We start from the raw sequence: 27,094 nt of genomic DNA, 5'->3' as shown, positions 1-27,094 counted from the left end.
GCGGAGCTCTCCGTGGCCAGGTCAGGTTACATACAGGTGACCGAACCTCTACAGAGCTACAGTACAATACACAGTACCATACACAGGATTACAGGGCCACGTTACACACAACTATTATATAAATATGTACAATGCTAGGGAAGTACAGTGGTGTATTACCACAAATCTGTTGAACTTTTTTAATTAATGTGACCATTGGCTGCACTCATTGTTAACCTCCTGTGAAAATTGCCTGGTGGAGGATCATGGAGGAAACCTTGTCGAGGAACAAGTAACAAGCTCAATGAGGTTCAGCTAGCACAGTGCAAATGAAATGATGGAATTTTTATTTTCCTTGTCTGGCCAGATAACCATCCCACTTAGCCATCAGAATGATGAAGTAGCCCCACAAAAAGAAGACAAATTCTAATTTCTACTTGCACGTAAAGATGGGAGTGGGGGCAGGGGGCAGTGGTCAACCAAGGTAAAGGGTCGATCAGGAAGGACGGCCAAGAAATGGAGCGATTGGTTCAGAAGGGAGTGCAGCATTTGGTGGGGATCTAGGTGGACAGAGGTCAGGATCAGGAAGGGGGCAGCAATGAGGATGGGTGGGCAGCAGAAACAGGGGCTAAACAGATTTGACCAGCGCCGGTCTACATGTTTTGGCAGAGTTTTGTTTCCGGTGTGCACATTTGAACATGTTGCTGGCTGTGGCCTGCAGTGGTCCCTGTGAGGCACGCCTGCTCGGCTGCAAGTAGGCTTGGCTTTTCCTGAATGCAGCCAGCGCCAGCTGCCTCTTGGCGATTCAGTCTCGCAGTGGGGCACTTCCAACAGGGGGCAAGCCCCTCATTCGCAAAGGATACAACACCTGTTCCAGTCTGAGTCATGTTTAACCATTTATTTTTTTCCTCCAGCAATGCAGTGGGTGGTGTAACATCAGCTCATAATGTGTGGGCAATTCCTGCCTACAGTATTAATGTCCTCAAGATTAGTGTAGCTCAGTTGAATTTCTCGGCCAAATCGTAGACTTCAGTCCTTTCCAAAGAGTGTAATCCTAGTCCCCAACAATTCCAGAGGTGAAATCAAGTGATTCATTCCTATATTTTTGTTTGAATCCGCTCAGTGACAGCCCCATATACTTGTGGGCCTTAACTAGGAGGAGGATAAATTTGGGCTTGCTGCCTTAAAATGGACAGCCTCGCCAGCATTGCCTCTGAGCTTCCAGATTCTATTGGTGTAAAATTCCTCCGTTTTGAAAGGGAGCAATACTCAGCACTGCAAGGCAAAAATAATGACGATCCATGATGCTGGGGTTTCCCCCCCCCCTTGCATTCCCAGATAATTCTTGAGGCTACTCCAGTGTGGTATGTGGACAAAGCAGTGATGCCCTCAAAAGTACCAATAAATGTGCCACCAGATGGAAAGATCTCAGAGGGCTGAGCAGCGAGATCGTAGAAAATAAAAGCTGGAATCTGGCCCTTCCAACCTGCTCCACCATTCAACAAGGTTGTGGCTGACTTTCTCCCTTCTGACATGATCCCCCTATCCCTTCATTCTCTTAGCAACTAAAAATCTACCAACAGCTGTATGGAATGTACTCCATGTCTGAGCATCCATAGCTCTCTGGAATATTAGCAAGCACGTACAAGCAGACAGAAACCTCGAAATGTTAATCACTGATTCACAGAATTGTTAAGGTGCAGAAGGAGGCACCGGCTGTTCAAACCAGCAACGTGACTGAGTGCCAGTCCCCTGCCTTTTCCCCATACCCCTGCTCATTGTTTCCATTCAAGTAATCGTCTAATGCCCCCTGAAATGCCTCAATTGAACCTGTTTCCACCACGCTTCCAGGAAGTGCATTATAGACCGAAACATTCGCTGTGTGAAAATATTTTTTTTCACATCACTGTGGTGGTTCGGGAATCACTTTGGAGATTTCCACTCATGACAATGGGGTTTATTGGTGAAAGACAAAGGCCGGTAATAACACAGGCACAGAGCACAACAGGATGAGCCTTAGTCTCTTCGGCTCTGGGGTCCATACTGCCCAGGATCCTGCTCCCAGGGCCCCACACAAACTTGGTATTGGCTGGACTTCACGTGCTCCCGCACAGTTGGCCCCAAGGCAGTCACATGGTCTGCTAGACCTGCCCCCCACCCCCCTCTTAAAGGAGCCGCACTACCACAATCACATTTGCCAGGATCTTCTTTCTTTCAAGATCAGCAGGAAGGCCTGTTCGGGGAGGCCGGTATGGGAATTGAACCCACGCTGCTGGCCTTGGTCTGCATTATAAGCCAGCTGGTTAGCCCACTGTTAGCCTTCCAGCTGGCTTATAATGCAGACCAAGGCCAGCAGCGTGGGTTCAATTCCCATACCGGCCTCCCCGAACAGGGCCGGAATGTGGCGACTAGGGGCTTTTCACAGTTACTCCACTGAAGCCTACTTGTGACAATAAGCAATTATTATTATTATTAAGTCCCAAACTAGCCCAGCACTGCATGCTGTTTATATTTTTAAACACAGGGCTTATTAATCAGCTGATCGGAAATTCAAGATGTGGAAAGCTAACTATGGGTAGATAGTGGAGTGCAATGCAGTCCTGTTAATCTTTCCCCCCCTTTTATTTTCTTTCTCACTAGTCAAAAACAATTAAGAGTGTAGACTTCCTTCGGGGGTGGGGAATTACAATTTCATCGAGTAGATACGGTAAGAAATGTCAGCCTGTGTTCCTGTACCTGATCATTAGCCAATGGCCCCCTGCTGGAAAGTCACTGTGTGGATGTCAAGGAGGATGTGACTGGGCTGAGCTGTGGCACTTTAACTACCTCTGGATAATAACTTGCCAATATTTATTCTCTAATCTCCCACATGGAGCACGGCCACCAAGGGGCACAAGTACCCATGAAGAGAAATTAATCTTCAACAAGAGTTGCCATCTTCTAAAGAGGTGAAAATTTGAGAGTAAGAAACAGCAGGTTGTTCACTTTTGAAGGATATCCTCCATCATGCGCACAACTCAAATTCAAAATCAGGAACAGGATTAAATGAATTTATAGAAATATATTTACATTGTTGCATAATGGCCACCTCAAATGCATTGTTATGGTTGTAGAAATCAAGGCCAACATATCAAAGCACAGTGTTTTTCACTTTGTGTGAAATATAGAATTGTAAACGGAAAGATTGCACAACCGTAAAATATTAGATATTTTTACCTCATAGAGAGTAATAATACCAAATGTTTCAATCGGCTCCTTCCACTGTAGATATATCTTCTCCTCGAAGGTGCTTCCTTGCACTGACTCCATGGGGATTGCCCCGGGCACTAATGGGCAAACACAAGAAAAAAAGTCACAGAAAGAATAATAGTTTTTGTCTATCTAGATGACAAGGACACAGCAGCTTCACGTCCTTAATGGCATGTAATGGTGTGTAATCTGCACTCATTGTGACTGGCAGCTCAACCTGCAGGGTACACTTTCGTGACCTCAGCAACCCCACAAGATACTTAATAGTGTAGCAGACTGCTGAGGAACATCAGACGCAAACCTTCACAAAGAAAAAGCACAAAAGACCACAATTCCGACTAGATAACTCATGACTGACAGTCACAAGAGAGTTATGGTCTACTTCCTTAGGCTAGATAAAAGTCAATTTACTCGGTCTTTCTCCTTGGAAAGGTTTGATAAATTTTGGACATAAACATTTCTAGTTTTTGTTCCTCTGAAAAAAATGACCTTTTTCTTTCTAACCTGGGGGAAGCAGATACACTTACTGAGAGCTAGTGTAATGCGATTTCCTTGATGCAGCCATATGTGGAAAAATTGCAGAAGCCATTTTAATTGACCAAGTATCACAATGTCAAGCAAAATGGAAGCCCAAGGGAATAAAGGATTAGCGGCAGATTGGATTCAAAATTGGCTGAGGAATAGGGATTGGAAAGTGGTGGTGAACGGTTGTTTTTCAGACTGGAGAGATGTCCCCAGAGACTGGCACTAGGCCACTGCTCTTTTTGATATACATTAGTGGTTGGACTTGAGCAGACAGAGCAAAATTTCAAAGTTTGCAGATGACACAGAACTTGGATATGTAGCAAGAAATGAGGAGAATAGTAACAGACTTCAAGAGGATATAGACAGACTGGTGAAAGGAGTAGCCACATGGCAGGAGTGATGTAAGCAAAATAGTATTGTCTTAAAAGGGGATGCGAGGAATGGTAAGATCTGGAGGTGTGAGCACCCAAACCCTCGAGGACGGGGTACGAGACCAAATTGGATAACATTAAGATGATGGGCCAAATGTCTCCTTCTGTGCTGTAAAATCTAATGATTTCAAGTTGAGAATTCAAGTTGACAATTAAAAAATCAGATGGGATCCTTAACTTTATTAATAGAGCCAGAGAATATAAAAGCAAGGAAGTCATGGTATAATCTGCAACAGTACATTGACACATTACTCAGCTGGAATGTTGTGTTCAATTCTGGGCACCATACTTTAGGAAGGATAGCAAGGCCTTAGTGAGGGTGCCAAAGAGGTTGAATAAAATCATACAAGGGATGTGAGGGACTTTTGTTACGTGGTGGGCAGAGAAGTTTAAGTGGAGATAGGATAGATGAGTTCAAAATCATAAATGGTTTAGACGGAGTAAATAATAAGAAACTTTCCAGTGATAGAATGATCAGCAACCAGAGCTCACAGGTTTAAGGTGCGGAGAAATGGAACCAGAGGTAGGTAATATGCGGAAACACTTTTTACTTTGCAAGTTGTTCTGATCTGAAATGTACTGCCTGAAATTGTGTGGTAAAGCAAGTTCAGTAGTAACGTTTGGTTTACTACTGTCCTTTAGATGGATTGATTTGTTTATTGTCACGTGTACCGAGGTAAAGTGAAAAATATTTTTCTGCGAGCAGCTCAAACAGATCATTAGTACATGAAAAGAAAATACATAATAGGGCAAATCAATGTTCACAATGTAAATACATAGACACAGGCATCGGGTGAATCAGACAGGAGTATAGTATTAATCAGGTCAGTCCATAAGAGGGTCGTTTAGGAGTCTGGCAACAGCGGGGAAGAAGCAGTTTTTGAATCTGTTTGTGTGTGTTCTCAGACTTCTGTATCTCCTGCCCAATGGCGGACGTTGGAAGAGTGAGTAAGCCGGGTGGGGGGGGGGGGGGGGGTCTTTGATTATGCTACCGGCTTTCCCCAGGCAGCGAGAGGTGTAGATAGAGTCAATGGATGGGAGGCGGGTTTCTGTGATGGACTGGGCTGTGTTCACGACTCTCTGTAGTTTCTTGTGGTCTTGGGCCAAGTAGTTACCATACCAGGGAAGGAAATCTGCTGTGCTTACGCGGTCTGGCCTACATGTGACCTCACAGGAATGTGGTTGGCTCTTAAATGCCATCTGAAATAGAGATTAGTTAGCAGTGGACAATCAATGCTGGCCCAGCCAGTGACACCTACATCCTGTAAATGGATTTTTTTTTATTCAAAGGGAATTGGGTAAATGCTTGTAATGTTGGGGGGAGATTGGTGCTGTTAGGTGAATTGGACCCTGTGTGTACCCGAACAGGTGCTGGAGTGTGGCGACGAGGGGCTTTTCACAGTAACGTCATTACAGTGTTAATGTAAGCCTACTTGTGACAATAAAGATTATTACTAATCTAAACCTATTTCCATACAGCATACATGGATACTGAGCAGAAAATCTGGGAATTGCCCCAAAGTGCCAGTCAGCCCCCTGAAGGGGGCGAACCTGCCATCCAGCAGAGTCCTGTTGTGACTTCAATAGGAGTACATTGGAAGGGGAAGGGATCTAGTGTCATCAAATCCAGTGATCCCAAGAAAGCCTGCTATGGTGCTGGCTCTACCCTCCTAAAACAATCCCCAAGAGAGGGTGGGTAGTTCCTGCATTCCTGATCCCTGGTGGAATTTGGAATGGGGGCAGCCAAAGTCTGTCTGCTGACATCAGCCTGCCAACATAAGGCAATAAGAAATCGGGATTCTGCCCTTCGAGCCTGCTTCCCCATTGATCTAACACTCATTTAGTCCACTTTCCTACCTTGGGGTGAGAGCTGTACACCTGGGGCTCCAGGCTGGGATTGTAACCAGGTCAGGGATTAATTTCAAATCATAGAATAATCAAATTCTTACAGTGTAGAATGAAGCCAATCGGCCCATTGAGTGTGTATCAACCCTCTGAAAGAGTGCTCTACCCAGGCTCACTCCTCCACCCTATCCCTGTAACCCCACTTAACCTGCACATGTTTGGGCACTAAGTGGGAATTATAGCATGGTCAATCCGCCTAACCTGCACATCGTTGGACTGTAGGAGGAAACCAGAGCACTCGGAGGAAACCCACGCAGACATGGGGAGAATGTGCAAACTCCAGACAACAGTCACCCAAAGTCAGAATCAAACCCGGGTCCCAGGCGCAGTGAGGCAGCAGTGCCAACCACTGTGCCAATGTGCAGCCAAGAATGTTTTTTGAAGGGGGCAGAACAAAAAACTCAAAATGGTAGGGTGGCCAGCACCCCTTCCCTACCCTTGGAAACAATGACCCCGAAGGCAAACCTTGGAAATGAAGGGTAACAGTAAAACCTGTCCAGACTTGCCTTGTATACCTTAAACTAGCACTCCCGTATTACTGGTGCCAGTATTACTGATTGTTACAGGTATTTGAACATTTTGAACTGGTGTTCCTCTGCGGAGCTTATTAGGTATTAATACCTAATTAATACCTACCCTTAGTGCTGCAGGCTCTCACCAGATAAAGAATGGGATATCCCATGGTCCTAACATTTTTGACATGATCAGCTGCTGAGCTCATTCGTCAATGCATCATGGCACTAACATGATAACAGTCCCCTTCCCCTGCATACAAAGCTTTGGTGCCATAACATTTTGGATAGGGGACCCTTCATTAACCTGACCTTCTGCATATTCTGTTTGCATTGTTGTGGGATTTTCTTTCATTCTTTTTACTATTGCTCCGTATGGGGTGAAAACTCTCCTCGCTATGCACGGCACACATGCTAGTGAAGTTTCTCAGGTGTTCATTTCTGATAGAATTCTAAAAGGGTCCACTGTTGGACACACAGGAAATGGGAAATCTTGCAACCTACATCCTGGACACTTCTAACAGCCTTCTCTAAACCTGGTTCATTGAACATGCCTATGGTCATGTCACCCAGTTCCACCTCCCAAACTCATGAGGTGTCTGACTGCACTTCCTCCCAATTCCATCATGCATCTTAGCATGCTGTGCTATTGATAATTACATGTTACTGCTGTTTTTGCATTCTTAACTCTCCTTAACCCATGATTATATTGTGCAAAGCTTATGAAGCTCTGTAGATCAGAGAATCCGGCATAGTGGCAGAGGGCGGCATGGTGGCAAACTGGTTAGCACCGCTGCCTCACAGCACCAGGGACCCTGGCTCAATTACATCCTTGGGTGACTGTGTGGAGTTCGCATATCCTCCCCATGTCTGTGTAGGTTTCATCCGGGTGCTCTTGTTCCCTCCCACAATCCAAAGGTGTGCAGGTTAGGTGGATTGGCAATGTTCGATTTGTGGAGTTACAGGGAGAGGGCAGGGCAGTGGGCCTGGGAAGGGTCTGCTTTCAGAGGGTCAGTGCAAACCTAATGGGCTGTAGAAATTCTGCACAGTAGGGATTCAATGGATTCGATGATTGGGCCAAAGCTTCCTTTTCACCAGAGACAGATTTGTCAATCCTTGCTCACGTCAAACAAGACTATTCTGGAAGTAGAGCTGTACAAAATTTATCCTGCTAACTATTGAATTATACAGCGCAGAAGGGGTGCCAATTGTCCCACCGTGTGTGTGCTGGCTCTTTCAGAGACCTATCCTATGAATCCCTCACCACTGTTATTTCACAGTAGCACTGCAGTTTTTTATTTCATTTTCAAGTACCTTTCCAATTCCCTTCTGAAAGTTACTATTGAATCTACCAGATTGTTATCTCACCTCAAAAATCATCCTGCCATTCCGAACAGGCTAGGATTTTACAATTTGCTACCAGGGTTCAGTGGAGCTAATAACAGACAGTTTTTTTAGGGGCTGGAATGCAGGCTGTCACTTGTGCAATATACCACTGTCCTCGTATATCTACAATGAAATCATGCAGGCTGAGGGAATCTGCATTTTGTCCTTCATTGCTAGAGGGATGGAGTTTAAGACTAGGGAGGTTATGCTGCAATTGTACAAGGTGTTAGTGAGGCCACACCTGGAGTATTGTGTTCAGTTTTGGTCTCCTTACCTGAGAAAGGACGTACTGGCGCTGGAGGATGTGCAGAGGAGATTCACTAGGTTAACCCCGGGGCTGAAGGGGTTGGATTACGAGGAGAGGTTGAGTAGACTGGGACTGTACTCGTAGGAATTTAGAAGGATGAGGGGGATCTTATAGAAACATATAAAATTATGAAGGGAATAGATAGGATAGATGCGGGCAGGTTGTTTCCACTGGCGGGTGAAAGCAGAACTAGGGGGCATAGCCTCAAAATAAGGGGAAGTAGATTTAGGACTGAGTTTAGGAGGAACTTCTTCACCCAAAGAGTTGTGAATCTATGGAATTCCTTGCCCAGTGAAGCAGTAGAGGCTCCTTCATTAAATGTTTTTAAGATAAAGATTAATAGTTTTTTGAAGAATAAAGGGATTAAGGGTTATGGTGTTCGGGCCGGAAAGTGGAGCTGAGTCCACAAAAGATCAGCCATGATCTCATTGAATGGCGGAGCAGGCTCAAGGGGCCAGATGGCTGACTCCTGCTCCTAGTTCTTATGTTCTTATCTGGGTAGACATTGTTTATAGAGATGCAAAAAACAATTTAAAATCTCTGCACAGTCGAAGAACATGTTGCAGAATTATACTTTAATTTACCTTTCAAATCACCAACAAATACACAAGAATGATCCCGGGAATGAAGGGCTTGTCATATGACCAGCGGTTGAGGACTCTGGATCTGTACTCGTTGGACTGTCATTGAAACTGACAGAATACAGAGGCCTAGATTAGAGTGGATGTGGAGAAGATGTTTCCACTAGCAGGAAAAACTCGAACCCCAGGGCACAGCCTCAGACTGAAGGGACAGTCCTTTAAAACTGAGATGAGGAGGAATGTCTTCAGCCAGAGGGTGGTGAATCTGTGGAACTCTTTGCTGCAGAAAGCTGTGGCGGTCAAGTCACTGAGTGTTTTTAAGGCAGAGATTGATAGGTTCTTGATTAACAAGGGGATCAGGGGTTACTGGGAGAAGACAGGAGAGTGGGGATGAGAAACATATCAGCCATGATCGAATGGCGGAGCAGATTCGATGGACCGAATGTCCTGTTGTCTTATGGTCTTATCTCCACTTATATACGAAACCTGTAGAGACCCATGTAAACCATCACATGCACTATGATGTGATTCAGTGCAGTCACATTGTATTTGGTATTTATATCGATGAAGCCAATTGAACAACATGAGACTGTTAAAGTCACGGATGCAGTGTGCCAATGACGTTTTCGGCTGGATTTTCATGTCAGAAGCGAGTAGAGGGAGCTGTAACATTTTGCGGTTTGGCAGGCCTGCCTCAAGGAAATGTGTCATGAAAGGCATGATTTTCATTACAGATACATGCAGGATTCCTGCCTGCTGACCTCAAACACAGATCGGAGGAGGCTACTGGGCTGCTGAAAGCCAAGGCGGACTGGTAAAAGGTCCTACTAGGCTATCTGGGTCATTATCCCAGTTGTTTCCTTGACAATAGACTCTCTAGCTCTCACTCCTCACAGCTTCTCGCCCATTTCCCTTGTCCATACATGCCAACTCATGTCAACCCATGCCTGCTGCCATCCCGAATGGCTCCTCATACACTCCATGCCAATTCATGACCCCCCACTCACCACCATACCCTCCATGCCAATTCTTGACCCTCCACTCACCAACAGGGCCCATTGCCTCTAGACCTACTTAGTGTCCACTAATGATCCTCCCACTCAGTTCCACAGTCTCTTAAATCCCATATGCCAACTTAGTGCCACACATGCCAACACATTTCTCCTCCCACACCTAATGGCCCCTCATACCTTTCATGCCAGCTCATAGTGCAAGTAATTATTTTCTTTAATGTTTTATTTTTATTTTTCCAGTTAAGGGGCAATTCAGTATGGCCAATCCACCTAACCTGCACATCTTTGGATTGTGGGGTGAGATCCACGCAGACATGGGGAGAATGTGCAAACTCCACACGGACAGTGACCCAGGGCTGGGATTGAACCTGTGTTTAGCGGCACCATGGGGCAGCAGTGCTAACCACTGTACCACCGTGCTGCCTCATAGTGCAAGCAATTTTATAGCACGAATGGCATGCGTGGAAAATAATCTTAAAAACAGCCATAGAGTATTTTATTTAAAAAACTGCTATTATTACATCCCTATCAAATTGTCAATCAACCAGAGCTTCATAACATCATAATATCAATAGCCGAAACAATAAGCACTCAACACCACTTTATTTTGTGTGAACAGACATTGAGCCATTGACATATTAGATCTAAGAAACAACTATCGACAAGTAATATTTTCCCTCATATGCACTTGTTTAAAAAATAATGGAAGTCTCGACTCTCAACCGATGCATCAATCCAGTTTTAATGATAAATTGCCTTCAAACTCTTAACCTTCATTCTGCATTCGCCCTATTGCTCTCTCCATGCCCTCTTGTTTTCTCCATTCCCCTAGCCCACCTCCCTTCCTTTTCCCTCATATCCCCATGACCCTGCCATGCCTCCGCTGTCTAGAAACTTCTGATTTGAGCTCGGCTCTTGATAAGGACATGGCAACTTCCTCATTGAGGCAGATTTAAAATAGCACCAAGGATCTAATAACATTATCAGGTCCTAATCTACTTAACAAATGTTCACACCAGCATCGGGTGCCCCCGGGTGCCCCCCCCCCCCGCCCCCCCGCCCCAACTCCTGCTCATAATAGCAGCTTAAGATCAAAGGCAGTGCGATCCAGGACATCAGAGAATAGGTTAATGAGCCTGCAATGTTAAAATTGAACTCTCCATGCCCGACTTGGAATATTTGAGTATGCTGGTTATTGCTGTCACAAAGCAATTGACTGTCAAGCTTCCACAATAATGTACAGCATTTATTACTTACCATCTTCATCTGTCTGGATCATGAGCTCATCACTTTCCTTCCTTCCCTCTGGGTTCATCAGGACCAGCTTCACGCTGACATTAGTGTATGGTGACAGTCCACGTAGGGTATATTGCGGTTGAATGTGTCCAGTCTCCTGGCAGACTTCTTCACCCACGTGTTCTTGACCTCCCACCGCGTAGCGGTACTGGGCGGTCAGGTTGAAGCTGTGGCAACGGGTCACATTGTAACCAAACGGCTCCCAGCGGATTGTGATTTGCCTCGACTTGATCTCCACAACGTCTATGTTCCTCGGCCCATGCATGGGATCTTTTGGAAAGAAAAGAGAACATCGGTCATTGTTCCAGGATAGCCAGCTTTAGGAAACAAACTCCTCTGTAAATCTGTCACAAGGAACAGGTTTATGCTTTTGTTCAACACCGAGCAAACTTCCCATCACATCTGGAAGACTGAATTAGTCTTCAAAATAAAAGCAAAATGCTGAAATAAAAGAAACAGAAAGTGCTGGGAAACCTCAGCAGGTCTGGCAGCATCTGTGGGGAAAAAGGCAGAGTTACGGTTTCGAGACTGTCATAATATACACCAACATATCATGGTGCGGACACAGAGTGGGACCAATCAACACACACAACACCACAGCCAATCACCAGTTAGAGCACACGCACTATAAAGACAGGGGGCATCAGAGTTCCCGCTCATTCGAGCTGCAGCTAGCTAGGAGGACAGAGCTCACAGCCTGAAGCACAGACATTCACCATGTGCTGAGTGCATCGACTGGTTAGGACAAGGCAAAGGTCTTTAGTTAAAGCTAGTATCGTGTTAACCCACAGTCAGAATATGTTAAACAGTTAATGATTCATTAAAATAGTGTTGCACTATTTCAAGTGTTGGTGACCTGGATGTGTTCCACCCAACACAACAGAGTCAATATGACTCTTCTTTGGAAGTGAAAGTGTGAATCAAAGCATTCTCATCTGCCAACTTTTAAACATTCATAGACTAATGCGCTTTGATAATTAGTCACTATCCCTCATCAGTTACTCTTGGCCAAGCTGTATGTAGGGTAGGAGGTCGGAGTACAGAGGTAATGCAAATTATGAGCTTATTCACTTTACATCACTGCTGAATGCCTGCCAGTAGTTAACTCAAGTATACTATTGACTTATTCTTACTGGATACGTGGCTGAGCCACAGAAAGATTAAAGACTCAATCCCTTGTTTGTATTAAATTAACTGATCTCAATCATGACAACAATATGGGCCGGACACTCTGCTTTAATATCCTTGGTTAGAATGGAGCTAACAGCTCTGAGAACTGATCAAGATAAAGGCACCCCTGTTGAAAACAAACATGTGGAAGTTGGAAATGTAACAGAGTTGATATCGTTGTGATGTTAACACAGTTGACACTCACCGTCAAACCTCATGTGTAAATGATGGGCACTTGGATGAGGTAATGATGGGGCTAGCAACTGGCGACCTTAGAACTGAATTTCAGAAGGAGGGTGAAATTACAAACCATCAGGAGGAAATCATAAGTGCAATAAAAAGATAATTCTGCAAACAAGCTTAAATCCAGTATTTTGCAGCTGTTACTTTGAATCTACGTCTCTGGACAGGGCAGGTTTTGAACAGTGACTTACACCCCACCTTCCTGCTATCACTCAGATTCACACAAGCGATGAAATGCAATGCTGCTCTGTGTGGCAAGATAGTCAGTCCAGCAGTCACGTAGTCCATTGACTAACTGCAACATCCTGGAAGGAGTGGCGACCACTGAGCAGAGTAACTTTAGAACTATTTGTTAACTGAATAACTATTGTTATGGGTCCGGTCCAGAACCACAATTTCGGTTAAGATCCCGGACTAGAACCCATTTGGTAAAACTGTGAGGAAAGCCTACTCCACCTGTCATGGGAGTGTTCCTTTAAGAAATGTTTCTGTCTTATCACATGGCTTCAGTGATGTCATTGTGTGGGTGGAGCTGGGCTGTGGCTCTGGGAGTTGTTTAACTTTCACTTTGATTTTGAACCGATTTTGTTCTGCACAGGTTGAAAGAAGTTTTTTTTCCCTCTATCTGCATTTTAAAAGCTGTTTCCAGATTGCTTGATAAGTTGAAAAGAAATAACTGTTCTCTGGAAGAAATTCAAACCTGCTATTTTGGAAAGGAAACAGGAGCATCTAAACCAGGTCTTGAGTGCTGTGTGCTGGGCCACACCTTTGAAAAGGTGTTTCTGGTTTATGGGATCTTGTTATTAAATTGGAACAGCTAAAGGGGGAATTTATTAAGGGTTATACATAGAGTGCTGTAGCCGTGTGGGGTATTTATGTTGGTAGTTGATAAAAATGCTTACTGTGGGTGTTCATAAAAATGTTAACTAAATTCGAAGAATAAAGCTTGTTTTTGATTAAAAGTGCTTGAGGCCTCTGTAGAATAACACCTGAAAGGCAGGCCCTTGTGCTCATCATACCCAAAATCAATAAACAGTTGTAGGTCAGGTGAACTCCATGGTATACTTTGGAGTTTTCTAAACCCTGGCCCTTTACACACCACAGGCGTGATAACACTGAGCAGCAGACAGCTTTTATATTAACACAAATTTTAATTTGAACACATAATTAAGTACATTAGCAATAGCTTTACAATCAACATTTGCAACATCTTAACTGGCTTCCTGAATCCTGCCTCAACATTCCAATGAAGCATACCCACATATTTCAAATACCACTTATGTATACAGTTAACAACTGGGTTTTACTTGCAGAGACCTTGGCGCGAGAATCCTTTTTTAGGGCCAGCTAAAAAGCTGCTAACCAGTTTAGGGCCCTGGAAGAATCTCCTTTGTCCAGACATACCTTACCCCTCCCATTAGCTAGGCCAGCTGCACTCAAAGCACACGGCCTTCTTTTGTCCCGTGTCACAAGATGTGCCTTGATTCTTAAGCCAGACTCAAACTGTTACAACATTAAATTATCTCTTTACCTGCCAACAGGTAAAATGGTTTTTAATATCTCTTAGCACAACACTTCCTCTGCAAAAATCACTGGTTACCTCACTTTTAATCACAGCTCTAGCAGACGTACTGTCTGTATGCAGTTTAACTAAGGTTTAACACTATTACTGCAAAAATGGAAACTATAAAGTATGACAATTTCTTATATTCATCACACTATGTACAGAGAAATACAATGATGCGATTGATGACTTTGACTCCAGTTTCTAGGCTGCCTGCTCAGCCCCAGGATTCTCGCTCTTTGGCCGGATTGGGCGAATGGGTCGCATAACCCTCCCAAAGGGGCTTGCGACTACATTACTCCCCCTTTTAAGTCCCTTATTAACTCATACCACAAAAGTTAAATTTTTTCCATTACAACACCATAAAGGAATTCATTAGCACTGTCCATTATAAAGTCAGTCTGTCAGGGGATTTCCCTCCCTTTTGGAACGACGCTGTTCAACAGAAGATGCCTCAACAACAGGGGCAGATTAGGTTTCACTTCCATCTTGTAAAGGTGCATCAGTGCAGATCACCTCTCCATTTCCCACAAGGACATCACTGGACCCTTCCTCGGGCTGATTTGTTTCCATATTGCTTTCAACCTCAACAACATTACTGATTGGCATACTCGAGCGGACTGTCCCGCCGCTTCTCTCGGTGACTCCCTTCTTCTCAAGCGATCTAGATGCTTCTTACCTTGAACTTTGACTTCATACGATACCGAGTCCCTCCTGGCCACAACTTTGAGCCATCCCAAATGTTTTAGTCTCTACTATGTCATCCACTTTGAATGTTCTCTCAGGCTTTGTCGAATCATGATGTTCCTTTTGCAGACATTGCCTTTCCACCACCCGCCCTGCCAAATTTGGAAATACCAGGTCAAACCTGATCCGAATACACCCAGCCATCGGCAACTCAGCAAGAGTTACTCCAGTGGGCGCGTGGAGCGTTGTTCTAAAGGTAATAAAGAAAATGCGCTAATCTGGTCTGCAGGGACGATGTGGTTGCTTTCTCATGGCTGATTTAAAAGGTTGAACAAGCCTCTCCACCAATCCATTCGAGGAGGGGGAGGTATGGTGCAGAACACATATGCTTAATGCCATTTGACGACGTGCTTTGCCGGAACTACTTGCTGATAGATACTGTCCCACCAACCACAACCAACACTGCCAGCAAACCATGGGTGGCAAAGGTTTGCCTTAACTTTTCCTCTGTTGCCAAAGAAGCCATGGATGTCTAGCCATTTTGAGTGTGCATCCACTGCAAGTAGGAATCTGGGGCGAGATTCTCCGACCCACCCGCCGGGTCGGAGAATCGCCGGGGGCTGGCGTGAATCCCGCCCCCGCCGGTTGCCGAGTTCTCCGGCACCGGATATTCGGCGGGGGCTGAATCGTGCCGCGCCGGTTGGCGGGCCCCCCCCCGGGCGATTCTCCAGCCCGGATGGGCCAAAGTCCTGCTGCTGGAATGCCTGTCCCGCCGGCGTGGATTAAACCACCACTTTTACCGGCGGGACAAGGCGGCGCGGGCGGGCTCCGGGGTCCTGGGGGGGGGGGGGGGGCGCGGGGCGTTCTGGCCCCGGGGGGTGCCCCCACGGTGGCCTGGCCCGCGATCGGGGCCCACCGATCCGCGGGTGGGCCTGTGCCGTGGGGGCACTCTTTTCCTTCCGCCTTCGCCACGATCTCCACCATGGCAGAGGCGGAAGACGCCCCCTCCACTGCGCATGCGCGGGGATGCCGTGAGCGGCCGCTGACGCTCCCGTGCATGTGCCGCCCGGCAAAGTCAGTTTCGGGCCAGCTGGCGGGGCACCAAAGGCCTTTCCCGCCAGCTGGCGGGGCAGAAATCAGTCCGGCGCGGGCCTAGCCCCTCAAGATGCGGAGGATTCCGCACCTTTATGGCGGCGTGATGTCAGACTGATTCGCGCGTTTTTGGCACCGGTCGGCGGACATCACGCCGATTGCGGAGAATTCCGCCCATGGTGTCCATAAATGGGCCTACAAAATCAACATGGAGTTGCACCAAGGCCTACCTAGCCACTACCCAGAGTGCATCGGGGCTATTGGCGGTAACATTTATTTTATTTGGCACTGGTCGCAGTTTATAACCATACTTTATATGTCTGTGTCTAACCCAGGCCATCACCAATAGTTGCGAGCCAACATTTTGGACATCCCTGGGTGGGCGTTGCGTAGTTCCTCCAATGGTAACTTCCTGGCGGGCAGGGCAACGACAATGCTCTCCCCCCACAGATGGACGCCGTTTTGCAGTTCAGTTCGTCCTTCCTTATTTGAAAAGGTTTCAGTTGTTCAGACACTCCCTGGTAACACCAGCCATGAAAAAAACATATGATTAATTCTGGACAAGATTGGATCCTCCTGTGTCCAGCATTCGATCTTCTGTAACTGTACGGGTAGTGTGTCGAGGAGATTCAAGGCACGGCCAATTTCTTGTGGCACCGGTGGGGATGGTATACTTTCCAGTGGTGAGAGACAGCTCAAGGCATCTGCATCTGATATTTGTACGTCCAGTCTGTGATGGAAAGTATATTCATAAGCTGCTCTCAATAGTCCAACTCTGTATCCTCGCAGACGCTATGGGAGGGATGACTTTATCTACTCTAAATAAACCTATCAGGGATTTACGATCAGTAATTATGGTGAAATACCGTCCGAAAACTTACAGGTGGGATTTCTTCATCCCGAAGGTGATGACCAACCCCTCTTTCTGAATCTGTGAGTATGCCTTTTCTGCATCAGTTAGAATCCTTGAAGGAGAGCCGATGGGCCTTTCTAATCCGTCCCCCATTTCATGTGACAAGACAGTTCCAATTCTATAAGGAAATTAACAAGGAATCTACAAGTGAGGATGATTTCTTTGGAAGGGTGGAAATGAACTACAAGGCAGGACGACTGCAGTGTTTGCTTCACTTGTCTGAAGGCTTTGTTTTACTGTGCCTTCCAGCACCATCTCTGGTGGAATGAACCTTCCATAGTAATGCACCATTCCGAGAAAAGATTTGCACTCCGGCACATTCTTTGGGCCTGGCGTTTCTCACTTCATCTTCCATCGGGTGAAGCCCTTGTGCATCTGATCGAAACTCGAAATAAGTCACTTTGTTTGCCTTAAAGATGCAGTTCTCTCTCTTGAATCTCACTGCAGCTTCCTGGAACCCTCTCCTAGGTTAGTTAGGTTCTCCTCTTCTCTGGCTCCCGTGATTAGCACATCATCCAACTCCATTAGGTAAATCTTGTAATTGGCTCTCTGTTGTGCGTGGAAAGATGGCACAAGCTGATGATAGTCCAAGTGGCAGCCTGGTGTACTGATATACGCCCTTATGTGCGTTGATAGTGACAAACTCTCTGGATGCCTCATCCAGCATGATTCATGTGTAACTTGGAGGAAGTTGGACCTCCAGCTAGCTTGGCGTACAGGTCCTCTATTTTAGGTATTGGATGCCTGTCCAATTTTGCCACTTGGACTGACTGTTAATTTATAGCTCCTGACATCTTTGTTTAGTTTTATCTGCTTACGTATTGGCACAACGGGAGCTGTCCACTCCGTGATCTGGACGGGCTTGATGACGCCCAAATCTTCTAATCTTCGCTTTCCACCTTCTCATGCAGGGAATAGGACATGGGTCTTGCTCTTAACAATTTTGGAGTGGCCTCTAGAAAACGTCAATTTTGGCTTTCAAGCCTCATATTTTGCCTGGTTCTTCTTGAAAAACCTCCTGATATCTCTGGAGGATGTCATAAAGGTCCGCTTCATTAATTTTGAAAATTTATCACAAATTCAATTTTATATCAATGTTGTCCCATGAAGCCTGGTCCTTGATCCTCATTTATAATTAATGGCAGTTGAGCAGACTGCTGCCTGTTACTGACAGGTGCTGTAGTTCCCAAAATCTGTATTACCTCCCCTGTATAGTTGCCAGCCTGGTTGTCATGTTTTTTAATCTTAAGGTCTGGACCCCTCCCTGTAGGTATCAATAATTCTCCCCCTACTGAGGTGGAGGCTCCTGTGTCGACCACCCTCAATACAATCATGTCACATTTTGCCTGCCTCAATATTATTTAACCTGCATACATCTCATCCTTCTTCTGAACTGCTCTCTACGCTGTGCACTGGAGTTGGGATTTTTTTTTACCACCAGGCAGGTGCTGTTTTGCCTTGCATTTGCTTCTTATATTTCCCCTTCTATTGCAGGTGTACAACCTAAAACCTACACTTCCCCTGGGGGTGGGCTCCCCCACATGATAGCATTCTTAACCGTTCTTGGTTTGTAGACTGAATCTCCTACATCCTTGCTGCTACTGCCATTAGCAGTTTCTCACCATACGTGGTGGACCTGGCCAACATGCACACTTTTAAGTTCCATCATGCCTTTTTCTGCACTTTCCATAGCAAGGGGGGGGATTTCTAACGCCCATGTCGGGTTACTTCTGTTTCTACCAACAGTTTCTTCTGTATGGCAGTATTGTTCACTCCACACAGTAGCCGGTCTCTCAATATCTCATTAAGGATAGCCCCAAACTCACAATGTTCAGTCGTTTGCCTCAACCTCGCCAGGAAAGCTCCTGTGACCTCCTCATGGGCTCTTTCTGTTGAATTAAATTTCTATCTCATTTGCTTTGAAGAAATATCACACCCAGGTGTTCAACATATTGAACCCAATCCTCTGAATTAGGGTCAAATGGCTCAAGCTTTCTGAGTAGAAGCATTATGATAACTTACTAACTGCTAAATACACGTGCTTCCAACACGAGGTCAGCTCTGCTATTCTCTGTAGCTAATGAAAAGCCCTCCATTGATCCTCGTCGTCAAATGTAGCATCGTGGAAGGAATGGCGACTACCAAGCAGAATAACGATAGAACTATTTACGACCAGAATAACTATGTACAGGGAATGATATTGATGCCCCTGATAAATTTGACTTGGGTTTCTAGACTGTCTGGGAGAGCCCGTGCTCAGCCCCAGGATTGGCGCTCTTCGGCCTGATTGGCCAAAGGGTCACATGACCCTCTGAAATCCCTAACCCCTGAAAGGGACTCGCTGCTACACTAACCAAGATAGCATCCAGCTCTCTTAAAGAAAGACCAGGTCACATGACCAAATGTAACTCAGTCTGTCTGCTTTTACCCAATTTCAGCAACATATAAGTTAGCTAAAAAAAAACCTACACGGTTAAAAAATGCGTTTCACACCAAGTATTGAAGAAAAGATTTGTTGCCATCATCAAGTAACTACTGATGACAAATAACTGGGTTCTAGCTAACGACATTTTGGTTGGTTATGGTGGACGGGGAGTTATTGGATTTAGTGTGAACTTCGACCCCAGTAACTATCACTTAGTTATATTTTATTTCAATTATATTTCTACCAAAAGCTGACATTCTGAGTAAACAGTGTCTTCTACCCTTCCCTGATCTTGAGTTAGAACGATCAAGGTTCGATACCGACAAAGAATTGCAGCATTTCATAATTTCATACTTGAGATTTATTGTTTTGTTTAGTGAGGCTGTAGACATGAAGGACATTGATGTTAAACATGGTTGTTGGGTATAAAGTCACATCGTTTTGAAACCCTGCTCACACAAGAAGGAAGAATCAAACTGAAACGAGATGCCAGAAAACAGAGATATTTTATTTCAGTGGCAGAACCAAGGGGAATGCACGCAGAAATGAATTTAAGCATCTTAACCTTGTCTCGTTTTGAGATAGTTAGCTGTAGGGCAAGAAAATCATTTATTTGCAGTGACAGTGACAGACAATAATCATTTGCAACATGCCATGCATTAAGAACATACTTGTGAGGGGAATCCATCAACACAATGGTCTTGATCAAAGCTCAGTTCTACTCAAGCATGGATCAAGGTTTGTACATATGTATTCTACATTTTCATTGACCCAGTTGACAAAATATATCTGTAGGGGGAACAAAAAAAATCTTGTAACTCCAGTCAAAGGCACATGGACATGGACCAATCACAGAAGTGTTTCCGAGGATGCTCATTTGCTGGGTCGAAGATAATTACGTTGGGGCTGTTCACCAAATTGTTCAGCAAGGCATTAACCATGAAAAGAGGTATTGTATTTAGCTGAACTGAGTTGTTCTTTCAGCAGAGTAGACTTGGTGGGGTTTAGTGCCAAATATGACCATTTGCCCAGGGAGTAATAAATCTAGACCTTGCGAGGGAATCTACTCTACATGAGAAGAATACTTGTATTGTACTCCTCGGACAAGGAGAGCTGCTCTGGATTACTATCGCTGAGCAGAGGTTTTGTGCATTTCCTTGTCACGTGCAAACACGGACACAAGCAATACTTTGTTGACTGTTTCTCTAAGCTACGTTCAATACTTGGACTCATTTCCAAATCTTCCTCTCAAGATAAATCAGTTAAAAAATGATTCCAAAACTGAATATGAAGAAAAGGCTTTTTTTTTTCCATTTTGCTGTTTGCACAATTAATGACAGTTGTGTAAGATTTGCCACCTGAATTACATAGGAGGCTGATTAAAATATGAATCTCTCCTGCGATAACAGTTCTCGAAACGATCATGTTGCTGAAGAAATATAATTTGAGAATCAGAGCAATTTAGATTTTTATCACCATTTGTCCAAAATCAATTTTAATTGATGGGTACAATTGTTGTGCTCACTGCAAATAGGTTGATTGAACCAATTAACAGTCTTACACTGGCAGTTTTCAACAACCCAGGTTGAATTCTTGCTGTATATCGCATTGTTCAGCTTTGAGTTACATTTGAGCAGTTGACCTTTGTTAGTGGAGGGCAAACATTCATTAATACTCCTTTCATTCTCTTCTATATTCACCACTGACACACAATGGCAGCTGTGGGTACCATCTACCAGGTGCACTGTAGCAGGGGCAGATTTACAATGAAACACACTGTGCCCTAGCACCGGCTCCCAAAGGCAGGGGGGCCCCTAAATTCAGGCCCTCTGATTGATGTCTCTCATGGCCACTCAGGTACAGACATGCATTGCCCACAGCTGAAAAATCATCCACAATTCTCAGGCAGGCACAGATGAGAGGGCGACACTTGTCTGATCCGCTGCAGCTCTCGGTTCTGCGCAGACACTGTGGAGGCATTCACCCACCCGTTTGGAAGTACATTACCCGTGCTGCATGTGGCTGAACAGAGCTGTGCAGTGAGGAACGGCACTCCAGAGTAAGGGAAGACCCAGCCCACGGTGCTTGATGGGAGTTGTAATTCTGACCTTCGGGAATTTGAATCTGAGAAACCGGGAGCATGAGAGGCTGCCACGTGGGCGGGGCTGGTATGCAAGGTGAGCACCTGTAAATCTCAGCCGCAGGAAGCAGGAACCAGGATTCCAGCTGTTTAATCCCCTCTACCCTCCTTTGCCTTTGTACCCCTTCCTTCACCCCATCCCTCCTCCTTCACCCTCCCATCCATTCCCTCCTTCACATTCCATTTATCCCTCCTTTGTCGCCAACTCCCCTTCCTTCTCCCTCCATTCCCCCTCCTTCACCCCCATCCCTCCTCCTTCATCCCCATCCCTGCTTCCTGACCCCCCTTTCCTCTTCTTCACCCCCGCATTCCCCCTCCTTCACCGCCATCCCTCCTCCTCCATCCCCATCCCTGCTTCTTCACCCCCATTTCCTCTCCTTCACCCACCTATTCACCCCGCATTACCCCTCCTTCACCCCCATCCCTGCTCCTTCACCCCCATCCCTGCTCCTTCACCCCCATTTACCAGGCTGATTCATGGGATAGAGGGACTGTCATATGAGGACAGACTAAGTTGGTTAGGATTATATTTATTGGAGTTTAGAAGAGTGAGGGGGGATCTCATAGAAACTTATAAATTTCTAACAAGATTAGATTCAGGGTAGATTCGGAAAGAATGTTCCTGATCGTGGGGGAGTCCAGAACTAGGGGTCATAGTTTGATAATAAGGGGTAAACCTTTTAGGAGTGAGGTGAGGAGAAATAGAACATAGAATTTACAGTGCAGAAGGAGGCCATTCAGCCCATCCAGTCTGCACCGGCTCTTGGAAAGAGCACCCTACCCAAGGTCAACACCGCCACCCTATCCCCATAACCCAGTAACCCCACCCACCACTAAGGGCAATTTTGGACACTAAGGGCAATTTATCATGGCCAATCCACCTAACCTGCACATCTTTGGACTGTGGGAGGAAACCGGAGCACCCGGAGGAAACCCACGCACACACGGGGAGGATGTGCAGACTCCACACAGACAGTGACCCAAGCCAGAATCGAACCTGGGACCCTGGCGCTGTGAAGCAATTGTGCTATCCACAAGGCTACCGTGCTGCCCAGAGAGTGGTGAACCTGTGGAATTCATTACCACAGAAAATAGTTGAGGCAAAAGCATTGTGTGATTACTAACAGTAAAGTCACCAATGCACTGCAGCAAGCCTCCTTTGAGAGCAACCTCCAAACCACTGTAGCAACCAGCAGAACAAAGGCACCCATTGCATGGGAAAGCCACAACTTTTCATCTTCCCTCCAAGTCACACACCACCCAGTCATGTAAATATACCACCATTACTCCACTGCCACATGGTCAATATCCTGGAAATCCTTTCTTAACAGCACTATAACCTCACCACACGGACTGCAGCAGTTCAGGAATCAATCCCGTTGAAATGGTTGTTAACAAGAACTGTGGTTTTAATCAGCTAGAATGTGCCCATCAGTAGCTTTTCCCACACTGAGAGGCTGTCCCAGATCGATGGGTTATATACCTTCTCAGAGGGGCGGAGCCAACAACAACATCAACACAACAACAGTAACAGTGAGTAAATACAATAATATAGACAACAGCCATACGTGGCTTACCACAGTGTCTCACCATCACCTTCTAAAGGGCAAGTGGGGATGGGCAACAAATGTTGACCTTCTCAGGGGCGCCCAAACCCATGAACAAATTCCAAACAGTGGCTCCAAACACACATGGCTTTGCCCCAGCAATGCTAAATTTTTCATTTGATCTCACCTCCTTATCAGAAATACATATTGCCGTTGTGGCCATCGAACAACTCGAAGCGCTATCATTGCCTTTGAGAGGAGTCAGAGGCAGGCAATGAAGATGGTGTTGGCCATCTGCAATGACCATAAGACACAGAAGCAGAATTAGGCCACTCGGCCCATCGAGTCTGCTCCGCCATTCAATCATGGCTGATATTTTTCTCATCCCCATTCTCCTCGTTTCTTCGGCACAAATGAAATTTGGTGGTGGCCTTATTGAAGTTTTCAAGATTACACAAAGGATGAACAAGTTCGATCCAGGCACGTTTTTCATTGTTGGTGCAGTGTTCAAATACCAAAGAATACGGTTCACAGATGAGAAATAAAAAGGGAAGTTAAAATAATCATTTTCACCCATAGGATATGCAACGTTGTCGAACAAGTGACAGAAACAGGGAATATGGATGGGATCAGGAGACAGATGAGATGTATTTCTGAAGAGAGAATGGAATGAGAGATATGGAGGAAGGTGAATAATTTCAAAGCAATGCTGAGCATCTTGTCCCAAAAACTAATGTTCTTATTGCTTGCATTTTCCAAGCTTAGTCTGGAATCTCAATTACTTTGAATAATATTTTCTTTCCTTCATGTTAATCTGCCTTTTCTGTTCTGTTATATTTAGAATCAAGGCATGACTCTCTAGAATACTTGAGGAATTGTGGTGTGTTAGATTGAATAAACAAGCTCATTTGTTCACCCTGACATAGCACAAGCTTAATTATAATGTGCACCATCCAATACCAGTGACTGTCCAATTGCCTGGAGCAATGGGAAGCAACGACAGGGCGACTAACCTCTCCTCATTCTTGCCTGCCTTAAATAATCAGCTGCAACATTTTGAAATACGGAAAGAGAAAGCAAAGCAAATTGTTTTCCTGGTTGACAGCAGCAGAGGAGGATGTGCCAAGAGATTCCAGCCAAGGAATCAGATCACGTTTTCAACCTGTGTCAGATTCAAGCACCCCTGGGTCAAATATAGCGAAGCCAGAGTGCAGTGTGGACATATGCCACAAAGACGTGTCTTTGCAGCAACCTATTTGATCTGTCTGAGTGAGATTGTCAATTTGGCTGCCAATTAGCAGGCTGTTTGAGGCAATGGCCTCAGGCTCGTTAGGACCTTGGTTGGGCCTTCTCAGATTCAATTCGCACAACAGCGTCAAAGCCGCTTGAGGGAGATTTGAACCAAGGCCTCAGAGGTGAAAGTGAAAGGCGCTAATCAGAGTCGCTACTTTCATTGTGTGCAGGCCTCAGCTGCCTTTTGACTTCCCATCTGCCGCCCGTCACGTCTGTTTGCCATGCCGGGCATGGCACCGTGACAAACACAATAGACAGACTATCAGGTTTGTCACTTCAGCTGATCAGATTTGAGACAGCACCAGCTGGGTTAGAGGTGTTTGATGGTAAAAATAAATCATTCTAATTTGTTAGTGCAGCTTGACACAAATTCCATTTTTAAACACTCAGTACTCCCATATAACCCAGGCACAGTTCTTAATCGTTGTGGCGTTCGTAGAAGACAGTGTAAAGACCACACTTTGTGCAATAAATTCCATTATGAATGGCAGTTGAGATGGGGCTAAACAGTATCTCGAAACAGTCAAACAGAGAATAAATAAAAGTTAGACAGTGCCCCAGCTGTTATTTTAACAGAATATAAAGTTCTTTGTCCAACAGTGAGGTATTGTGACGATACAATGGGATAGGGTTCCGACAAAGTGACTATAGAATAGTAATAGATAGGTTAATTCCTTATATACGGAATTTCTACTGAATTTCACAGTTGTGTTTGTAAAGGGAGGAACAAAACAGAGACTGAATGCTTCCTAATAAGCCATTATTGAGGTTAACCTTAATAATTCTCACACACATGCAGGGAAAGCAGGAGTATAGAATGTGCAAGAGGGAACATAATAATGAAATTAGGAGATCAAATAGGGGTATGAAAGGAGACTGGCAGGTAAAATAAAGGAAAATCTTAAGTTATTTTACAAGTACATTAAGGGTAAAAGGATAACTAGGGAAAGAATAGGACCCATTAAGGATCACAGTGATAACTTGTGTGTGGAGTCAGGGAATGTAGGTAGGGTTCTAAATACTTTGTGTCAGTGTTCACTCGTGAGAGGGACGGTGTGGATATAGAAATCAGGGAGAAGCACTGTTAAAAAATTAAAGAGATTAACATAGACAGAGAGGAGGTTCTGAGTGGTCTGGCAGGCTTAAAGGTAGACAAATGTCCAGGGCCAGATCAAATGTATCCCAGGTTGCTGAGAGAGGCAAGGCAGGAAATAGCAGAAGCGTTGACATTAATTTTCAATTTCTCTCGTCCACAGGAGAGGTGCCGGAGGACTGGAGGATAGTCAATGTTGTACCATTATTCAAGAAGGGAGGAAGGATAAACCAGGAAACTACAGGCCAGTCAGTCTAACCTCAGTGGTGGGGAAACTATTGGGAGCAATACTGAGAGACAGAATTAATCTGCATTTGGAGAGGCAGAGATTCCTCAAGAACAGTCAGCATGGTTTTGTTCAGGGGAGGTCATGTCTGACTGACTTGATTGAGTTTTTCGAAGAGGTGACCAGGTGTGTAGAGGGGGGAAATGCATTTCACCTGGTCTTCTTGGACTTCAGCAAAGCTTTCGATGATGTCCCACATGGGAGACTGGTTAATCTCAGGAAGGCTTTGATGGAAGGGGGAAGACTGACAATGCATCATCAAAGTCAAAGGACTCCCAGATTCTCAGATGTTGCGCTCACTACTTTGTCCCAAGAGATCAAGGGGAGAGAGACCATGGGCGGGATTCTCCCATCGGGCGGCTAAGTGCCGATGCTGGAGTGAAAACAGGAGTGTTTTACTCCGGCGTCGGCGCCCGCTCCGAGACCCCATTCTGCGGCCTACAGGGGGCTAGGACGGCGCTGATCCCGGCCTGAACCCGGCCCCGCGGGTCTGTGCATGTGCAGTAGGGCCGGTGTCAACTAGCGCATAATCAATGGCCTTCTTCCCCGGGCCGGCCCCGATGCCAAATGGCGCAGGGCTACAGGAGCAGGCACGGAGGAAAGGAGGCCAGGGGGCAGAGAAGCCGGCCCGCTGATCAGTGGGCCCCGATCGTGGGCCAGGCCACTACGGAGGCCCCCCCGGGGTCGGACCCCCATTCCCCCCCAAAGGCCACCCCCGGACCCTTCAATGCCGAGGTCCCGCCGGCTCAGAGCAGGTTAGAACAGCGCCGGCGGGGCACGGCTTTTTGATGATGGCCGCTCGGCCCATCCCGGCCAGAGAATCGGCGCGCCTTGCCTCTCTCAGCAACCTGGGATACATTTGATCAGGCCCTGGAGATTTGTCTACCTTTAAGCCTGCCAGACCACTCAGAACCTCCTCTCTGTCTATGTTAATCTCTTTAATTTTTTAACAGTGCTTCTCCCTGATTTCTATATCCACACCGCCCGTGCGGAGAATTGCATCCTGGCGTCGGGCGGCGTGGCGCGATTCGCGCGGCGCCGCACCGAATCTCCGACCCGGTGGGGGCCAGGAGAATCCCAAGCACAACCTGTGGAGGGAATGGGGGAAGATAGCCAAGGAGCTGAATTGCAGGAGTCTGGCACCAAGGATTTTGCAGTAATGCTGGGAAAGTTCATTGGCGAATGACCAAGGTTAGTGAATACATCTTCAACCAATATCTCCTGTCTAACGCAAGACCAAACTCTCCAACTACTCTGCACCACACCTCCCTCCCTCATCCATCAGCAATCAGAACCCATATCTGACATTCAGATGCTCCACTTCACCCTCACACACTTGCCCATGTTGCCTCACAACTAGATGCATGTGGCACAGTAGCACAGTGGTTAGCACTGTTGCTTCACAGCACCAGGGTCCCAGGTTCGATTCCCTGCTGGGTCACTGTCTGTGCGGAGTC

General features: G+C 45.8%; 1 protein-coding gene across 7 annotated transcripts in view; it reads right to left on the bottom strand.

Moving 5' to 3' along the window:
* Positions 1-27,094, bottom strand: part of LOC140385802 (receptor-type tyrosine-protein phosphatase mu-like) — an 897,711-nt gene that overhangs the window by 425,686 nt on the left and 444,931 nt on the right. For all 7 annotated transcript variants that reach the window (XM_072468340.1, XM_072468341.1, XM_072468342.1 and 4 more), the window contains exons 7-8: positions 11,146-11,454; positions 3,196-3,305 (exon numbers count right to left, since the gene is read on the bottom strand). In XM_072468340.1, the coding sequence (XP_072324441.1) occupies positions 3,196-3,305; positions 11,146-11,454 (419 nt within the window). The remainder of the gene's footprint in view (positions 1-3,195; positions 3,306-11,145; positions 11,455-27,094) is intronic.

The sequence above is a fragment of the Scyliorhinus torazame genome, chromosome 11, assembly GCF_047496885.1.
Source record: "Scyliorhinus torazame isolate Kashiwa2021f chromosome 11, sScyTor2.1, whole genome shotgun sequence".
Taxonomy (NCBI): domain Eukaryota; kingdom Metazoa; phylum Chordata; class Chondrichthyes; order Carcharhiniformes; family Scyliorhinidae; genus Scyliorhinus; species Scyliorhinus torazame.
This window is presented reverse-complemented; position numbering and strand designations above follow the sequence as displayed.